Below are 8,365 nucleotides of genomic sequence, written 5' to 3'. Positions count from 1 at the left end.
TCATTTAAAAAATCACTATTCGGTTTAGGGGGGCGGTAGACAGTAGCAATGATGGTTGGAGTGGGACCAGACAATTTGAAGACAGCAGATTCAAAGGAGCTGAAGACAGACTCAGACACCGGCGAGACCTTCCACTTCTCGCGGTAGATTATCGCAAGACCCCCTCCCCTGCCAGAGCCACGGGGTTGACAGATGTAAACAAATCCACTAGGAGTGGATTCATTGAGTTCAGAAAAGATGTTGGGCTGTTGCCATGTCTCGGTTAAACAGAAAAAGTCTAGCTTACGATCGGAGATGAAGCGAAGTTGAGTGAGGTGTCACAGCTGGTGGCGGTGCTAGCCGACCGGGCTAGGCAGGCTAACACGCTGTGGTCAACCGCCCGGTTGGTAGAGTGTGGAGGGCGACGAGAGCTGGACCAGATGGACTTTATTCCTGTTGAGCTGTTGTGGTGGAAATTCCTGCGGGACCCTCGGTGGATGTATCTCCGGCGGGGCTGGAAGGCGATGTCTGGGTGAAGGTGTAGAGCCGTCGGCGTAGGTCCAGGCAGGTGATAGCGCAACCGGAGCAGGTCAATAGCCGAGTACTGCAGCAGACCCATCAACAGCAGGCGAACAGGCAGCATACAAATCCAGGTACAGACGAACACGATGTAAGGCCTACCGGCCAACATTTGGGATCAAAACTTTGGGCAGCGTCAACGGCCAGGAGAGCTTCGAGCAACAGCAGCAGCACGTTGTGCCAGCGTTCACTCAACGGTCCGTCATGTCAGACTCCGGCCCCATATGAGAACAAATTATGGTGGAGAAAAGACAAAAAATGCGTCGCCACATGTAACTTCAGCTAAGGATGAACATCAACCAAAACCATCGACGTTTTCGTGAGAGAAAAAGCAAAATAAAAGCAAAATTACCAAAAACAAACAAGCCAGACGGAGCGGCGTCAATCTTGCCAGTGTTCCCGTTGCTAGGCCAATCTACTACAAAATACACATCCATGAATACATTATAATATTATTGATATATAATATGTAATATACAATATATATATAATATAAAGAGGATGGAGGTAAGATATTATAAAATATGTAATATTTAATATATAATAATGTATAGTATTATTTCCTATCATGCATTTTTCTCCTGAAGCTGCCGGGCCCTCACATCCTGAGCCAGACGGGTCACCTGACCGCCAGCGACGTCCAATGGGTGAGTCAGCGCTAACGATAGTGTCAGCAGCACTGTTAGCATTTAAAGATAATAGGCTCGTTCGAGATGAACCAGGTCTGCGCAGAATCGATCACCGGCGATCGGCGCCCGTTGCATGCCGGTTAGATTTCTGTCCGACTTGATCCCGACTTGCTCTGACGTCATGCACACGTGGGCAACGGAAATCTCACGAGAGCAAGGAGGCCGCAGGTCTGAGACGCAGGTCTGAGACCAGGGGGTGCAGGTCTGAGACGCAGGCGGCGCAGTTGCTTTTCACCGACTGCAAGAGCCAGGCGGACCCAGGCGGACCCAGAGCATGCTGGGAAACGCCGGCTTCTCAGCTGATTTAACACCTGATTGGTTTAAAACATGATGACGTTTTATATGAACTTATTATTATTTTTGAATCGGAGGGATTTTAATTGCTATTTGTCTGATTTAAAGACTTATTCTGTCCAGAACACGTGTTGTGTGGCGGATATTAACGTTTAGAAGTCAGAGAGACTAAATCTGATCAGATAATGGATCATCTACAGTGTGTTGTTGATCAAAATCAGCAACAGATCTCATGTAGAGCACTTTGACAGCTACTCTGTCATAATTTAAACAACTAGAGACTGGGTACCAGCTGATATGTGGGTCTGATTATATTTTATTAAATCGGAATCGCACCAAAGTGTTTTTGTCACTTCCTGCTCAGTCTGAAGGCGGCTGGAATCGGCTGAAAACTGTCCGACTTTAACGCAGCTTTTTTTCCCCGCCCTCGTTGCGGCCGCCTGCTCTCGTCCACTTTACAGGCGAGGCGCAGTTCATCTTGAACAAGCCTAATGGGTGAGTCAGCGCTAACGATAGCATCAGCAGCACTGTTAGCATTTAAAGATAATGAGTGAGTCAGCTCTAACGATAGCATCAGCAGCACTGTTAGCATTTAAAGATAATGGGTGAGTCAGCTCTAACGATAGCATCAGCAGCACTGTTAGCATTTAAAGATAATGGTAAGTTAGCGCTATCGATAGCATCAGCAGCACTGTTAGCATTTAAAGATAATGGGTGAGTCAGCGCTAACGATAGCATCAGCAGCATTGTTAGCATTTAAAGATACTGGGTGAGTCAGCTCTAACGATAGTATCAGCAGCACTGTTAGCATTTAAAGATAATGGGTGAGTCAGCGCTAACGATAGGATCAGCAGCACTATTAGCATTTAAAGATAATAGGTGAGTCAGCGCTAACGATAGCATCAGCAGCACTGTTAGCATTTAAAAGGTAATGGGTGCATTAAGAGGACCGTTAGCCTCCGCCGCCGTTAGCTCCCCGGCTAACCGCTAGCTTTGATCCAGTCTACAATACCGTTACTCAAACTAAACAGTGGTAAAGCAGCTCCAGCTAATTTAAGACTTTACAGTAATAATAAAGCCAAGTATTGAGTGATTGTGTTTTAAATGAGCAAAGTAGAACTGACGTAACCACTATTATGTATTATATATATATAACGCTGTTATGATTATTATGTTGTGATGTTATATAATATAAATATTATATTTGAGGGTCTTTAACATGCTGTCTCAGGTAGCGGTTAGCCAAATTAGCTGTTAGCTAAACTAACGTTAGCTTTCCGGTGGAGGCTAACAGCAGACCGCCACTGTGGAACAGATCGTGCAGGCAGGGCGGATCGTGTACCGACAGGGCCTATACACAGTAAGGGGCGGGGGCACCATATCATAAGGGGCGGGATCTACCCACCAGAAGGGGCGTGGCTTATTCTCTGTCTGTGTTGCAGCAAACGGTGAAAAAGTTCCTGGCGCTGGCCCAGCGCTTCGGGCTGCCGCTGTTCCTCGCCGACACCGCTGCGCTCACGCTGCTCTCCCATGATGCTTTGCGGCAGCGTGACCGGCTGGTGCGAGAGCCGCACTGCAGCTTCCTGTGCACCGGCCGGCCAATCACGTCGTTCGCCCTGCACGCTAACCTGTGGAAGTACGAGGTGAGTGTCGAGGGTTGGGGGGTAGATGGGGTAGATGGGGGGTTGTTTCCTGGAGAATGCAAGCAGAAAACATCTTTTCTTCTTCTCTGTTTTTGTGCATCAGCCCGGGTTCCTATTGGCTGCGGAGCAGAAAGGCTTCGAGCTGCTGGAGCTGCGAGGTGAAGACCCGCGATTGGCCGGTCTGGACAGCCTATCAGGACAGGAGATCCCGCTGCACTTCCTGTTCCGCCTCCACGGAAACATCATTCACGTGGGTGGCGTAGGTTAGCCATAGACAAAGGCTAAGGCCTTGTTAGCTTAGAGCTGCAGCTTACTCGTTAGCTTAGCGCTAGATAGATAGATGTGAATGAGTCTCATCTGCAGGTGGTGTTAACGTGTCTGCAGGTGGTGTTAACGTGTCTGCAGGTGGTATTAACGTGTCTGCAGGTGGTGTTAACATAGATGTTAACGTGTCTGCAGGTGGTGTTAACGGGTCTGCAGGTGGTGTTAACATAGATGTTAGCGTGTCTGCAGGTGGTGTTAACGGGTCTGCAGGTGGTGTTAACATAGATGTTAACGGGTCTGCAGGTGGTGTTAACGGGTCTGCAGGTGCAGGTGGTGTTAACGGGTCTGCAGGTTTGTATTAACGTGTCTGCAGGTGGTGTTAACGTGTCTGCAGGTGGTGTTAACATAGATGTTAGCGTGTCTGCAGGTGGTGTTAACGTGTCTGCAGGTGGTTTTAACTTGTCTGCAGGTGGTGTTAACGGGCGTTTCTCAATATGTGTTCTTCTATGGACTTGTGTTCTTGTGTTCTTGTGAAACGTCATGTTTGGTGGCCAAAGTACTGACCCAATACACAAGTTAGCATTTCGCCAAGAACACTTAAAGTCCCCGGATGTGATCTCGACACGCCCATTTTACCGAGGATACATCGGATGGTGACTTGTGTGAACTTGGCCGGGCCGGTATCCCAGCATTCAATTCGGGTGTAAAGCGCGTATGGTTTCCGGTACACAGATTTTTACAATTTACGTCAATTAGTAAATCAATAAATTAATTTTTGGGATGTTTTAAGGCGAAAAATCAGCTGTGTAGATTTTGAATATAGGCAGTTCAACAAAAATTGATGGTGAATTAAAAAAGCCTTCGGAGTTGGAAAGCTCCACAACCCCCGGCGGGCGAGCTTGCTACGCCAGCATGGGATGACTCTCGCGAGCCGGTCAGTCAGTCAGCTCACAGACCACTCTGGCCCCACATTTAGACAGACCACTGCAGCAGCAACAATGGAAGAGGAAAGCCAGGTCCACAATTGTAAGATATTTAAAACTATTTTTACCGCTGTTGTTATAGGATATATCCCCTCCTCCTCTATCTTCCTCCTCTATCCTCCTCCTGGCTCTCCTCACTCGCAGGCTCCTCTTCTGCTTCTCGGTAAAGTATACCGACGGCAGTGGCTAACGTTACCCAGTCCATCTATAATTTTGATACCTATTTTAATGTTTCTTTTCTGATTTCAATTAAAAGGGAATCCCGAAATATGTTACAAGGTTTTCTTCTCGCCGTTGTGTCGTTATTTATACAGTTATTGGCCCGTGAAACTTAATAGCACTTTAGATGAAAACGTAACAAAACAACGAGGCGGTGTGAAGGGTGACCGTCCTTGCTTTATTATGAATACACACATCAAAGCTAACTATAAATTGGCAGCGCCCCTCTATGCTGGGGGTGTTGCGCAATAACAGGAAGAACGCTTCGTCTCAAAACTGTCAACAGTGTTTTGTGTGCTTCTGAACTCGCGAGTACAGTCTTCCAGGTACAGCTAGCAAGTACGGTCTCCCCAAGAACACAAGTCCGTTCTTTGCTTACTTGGTATTGAGAAACGGCCAACGTGTCTGCAGGTGGTGTTAACATAGATGTTAACGTGTCTGCAGGTGGTGTTGACATAGATGTTAACGTGTCTGCAGGTGGTGTTGACATAGATGTTAACGTGTCTGCAGGTGGTGTTGACATAGATGTTAACGTGTCTGCAGGTGGTGTTAACATAGATGTTAACGTGTCTGCAGGTGATGTTGACATAGATGTTAACGTGTCTGCAGGTGGTGTTAACGTGGGTGTTAATGTGTCTGCAGGTGGTGTTACTGTACGAGCGCAGCGGGAACTACCTGTGGAGCGGGGCGCTGCGTCTCCCGGCCGAAGCCGACCGAAACTTTGCTCCATTCAAACTGCTTGACTACGGTCGCCACGCTGGGGCGTACGACAGGTAAAATACACAGGTAACCTGGGATAAAATACAAAGGTAACCTGTAGGGCCGGTATAGCTCAGGTTAGAGCTCTCTAACATGAGTCTGTAGGACTTGTAGAGGTTGGGTTAGAGCTTTCTAAAATGAGTCTGTATGACTCATATAGCTCGGGTTAGAGCTCTCTAAAATGAGTCTGTAGGGCTGGTAGAGCTCAGGTTAGAGCTCTCTAACATGAGTCTGTAGGGCTGGCAGAGCTCGGGTTAGAGCTCTCTAAAATGAGTCCGTAGAGCTCGGGTTAGAGCTCTCTAACATGAGTCTGTAGGACTCGTGGAGCTCAGGTTAGAGCTCTCTAAAATGAGTCCATAGAGCTTGGGTTAGAGCTCTCTAACATGAGTTTGTAGGACTCGTAGAGCTCGGGTTAGAGCTCTCTAAAATGAGTCCGTAGAGCTCAGGTTAGATCTCTCTAACATGAGTCTGTAGGACTCGTAGAGCTCGGGTTAGAGCTCTCTAACATGAGTCTGTAGGACTCGTAGAGCTCGGGTTAGAGCTCTCTAAAATGAGTCCATAGAGCTCGGGTTAGAGCTGTCTAACATGAGTCTGTAGGACTCGTAGAGCTCGGGTTAGAGCTCTCTAAAATGAGTCCGTAGAGCTCGGGTTAGAGCTCTCTAACATGAGTCTGCAGGGCTGGTAGAGCTCGGGTTAGAGCTGTCTAAGATGTGATGTCGCCCTCTGCAGGCCAGAGCTGGTTCTAACGGTTCTCGACGGACTTGATGTTCGGATCCCGCGAAACGTTTCCCGCTTCCTGTCCGAGCAGCAACACGCCCGCTTCCTGGAGTGCCGTTACCGTGACGCACGCAACTTCCTGCAGGTCTGACAGGGCACGGGGCTTTTTTGGTGAAAGTACAGAGTACAAACTTGTTTTTATGTTATTTAAGTTGTTTACATGAATGTCTCTCAGATGTACCCCGAAGACACCTCTCCGGTTGCCGTGGAGTTTCGGAGGAAGGTGAAGTCGCTGCTTCATTTGGCGTCCCGAACCCTCGCTGCTCTCAACGTCCCGTTCTGGCTCAGTAGCGGCACCTGCCTGGGTAACACGCCAAGATGCTAATATACAACATGCTAACTTACAGCCAGCTGATAAGATAGCATGCTAACATACTTTTCATGCTAACATATACCCTACTAACATGCTTACATGCTAACATATATCATGCTAACACCCTAACGTATAATAAATGTACATGCTAACATATATAATGCTAACATGCTAACACACTTATGTATATAATGTTAAAATGCTAACATGTCTCATGCTAACATGCTAACACACTTACGTATATAATATATACTGATGATGATACACTAGATGAATATACTCTGTTAAGCGACTTTGAGCTTTGGAAAAGCGCTATACAAATTCAATTTATTAATTATTATTATAATGCTAAAATGCTAACATGCTTTCATATAACATGCTAACACTCTAACATGCTAACACACTAATATATAACATTCTAACATATGAAATAATAACACGCTTACATATATCATGCAAGCAGGTTAAAGATGAACTGAACTGGAATTTGAATAATGGTGATATAACAGATGTATTTTATTTCTTGTCACTGGTACAATTATTAAAATGGGTGAATTTGTTAAAAGGGATAAAATGGCAAGTTGTAAGTGTTGTTTTTGTTACATGGGCGCCGCCATGTTGGAATTCCACAATCTACTACGTCACTGGCATGGTAAGCTACTCCGTGGCTAACTAGCACTAGCAGCGCAGCCATAGGAATACAATACAAAGAGTTGGAGGCTAGCGGACATATGGCTGGGGAAACGAGAAGAAATAAGTCTGGAGGGGTCATACTGTATTGCCCCTAGCTGCAGTAAGGAACTGTACAGGGCTAAGGCAGCTGGGGTTACGACACATTTCCACAGGCTACCTTTGACATGGAAAAAACAGTCCTCAACTCAATGCTAGCAGCTAGCTGCCTTAAAACGGGCTAGCCCTCCGTCAGCGCCTGGATTTTGAGTCTGTAGCATTGTTTAGCGACAGACGATTTGGAAAGCTGTGCTTTTGATACAACAGCGTCACTGTTGAGGTTAAGTCCAACAGACTTTTAAGTCCAACCTGAGGCCTGCAGTCTCCAGTGCAGGGCAGACCGATAGACCACCGGCTAGTAACACCCCCGATGCTTCCTGCAGCAGAGACAGGGCGCTGAAACGCTCCCGGCAGGCAGAGGACAGAGAGGGAGCTATGGTTACCGGTTATCAGCATACTATCAAATCTACTAGTTAAAGGGCTGGATGTAACGTTGTTGTCACACAAAACACGAACATATTCACTTATAAAAATAAAGCCCAACGTGTCGGCTTTATAGCGTTCAACAAAACAGAGACTGACACACTGGGCATTACTGAGACACAACACCGAGCTAGATACCAACGATCCGACCGAGGGAAAGGGCTAGCAGCTAAATACGTTAGCAGCACTCTTATGACAAACTCCACAAGCTAGCACTCCGACCATAGACCGTAGAAATAACCCAGACTCGGACGATATCCAGAATGGATAATAGGTTTACTAGCCGCAAGCTAAACCACAGAATCCAACGTCCCCGTCCCCGTCCCCCGAAGCTAGCGTTAGCTGTTCGCCGTCTCAGCTGAACCCCAGAATCCAACATCCCTGTGAAGCTAGCGGATGTTAGCCGCTAACTAAACCACATAATCCAACGTCCCGCTCTACTCCCTCTGAAGCTAGCTCATGTTCGCCGTCTCAGCTAAACCACAGAATCCAACGTCCCTGTGAAGCTAGCGGATGTTAGCCGCTAACTAAACCCCATAATCCAACGTCCCCCCCTACTCCGCCTGAAGCTAGCTCATGTTTGTCGTCTCAGGGCACATTGTTGATGCAGAAACAACTGCTAGTTCCATAGTAAAAATCTGCCAACTCCGCAAA

General features: G+C 47.0%; 2 protein-coding genes across 3 annotated transcripts in view; both read left to right on the top strand.

Moving 5' to 3' along the window:
* fktn (fukutin) overlaps positions 1 to 8,365 on the top strand; it is a 20,513-nt gene that overhangs the window by 5,958 nt on the left and 6,190 nt on the right. The window contains exons 2-7 of the mRNA XM_034895708.1: positions 1,146 to 1,205; positions 2,984 to 3,184; positions 3,288 to 3,434; positions 5,293 to 5,423; positions 6,139 to 6,271; positions 6,362 to 6,491. Of these exons, the coding sequence (XP_034751599.1) occupies positions 1,146 to 1,205; positions 2,984 to 3,184; positions 3,288 to 3,434; positions 5,293 to 5,423; positions 6,139 to 6,271; positions 6,362 to 6,491 (802 nt within the window). The remainder of the gene's footprint in view (positions 1 to 1,145; positions 1,206 to 2,983; positions 3,185 to 3,287; positions 3,435 to 5,292; positions 5,424 to 6,138; positions 6,272 to 6,361; positions 6,492 to 8,365) is intronic.
* The window catches only part of ufc1 (ubiquitin-fold modifier conjugating enzyme 1), a 12,508-nt gene that overhangs the window by 865 nt on the left and 3,278 nt on the right, over positions 1 to 8,365 (top strand). For both annotated transcript variants that reach the window (XM_034895709.1, XM_034895710.1), the window contains exon 2: positions 7,288 to 7,292. The gene's annotated coding sequence lies outside the window, so the exon portion shown is untranslated. The remainder of the gene's footprint in view (positions 1 to 7,287; positions 7,293 to 8,365) is intronic.

This window comes from Etheostoma cragini, chromosome 16, assembly GCF_013103735.1.
Source record: "Etheostoma cragini isolate CJK2018 chromosome 16, CSU_Ecrag_1.0, whole genome shotgun sequence".
Taxonomy (NCBI): Eukaryota; Metazoa; Chordata; class Actinopteri; order Perciformes; family Percidae; genus Etheostoma; species Etheostoma cragini.
This window is presented reverse-complemented; position numbering and strand designations above follow the sequence as displayed.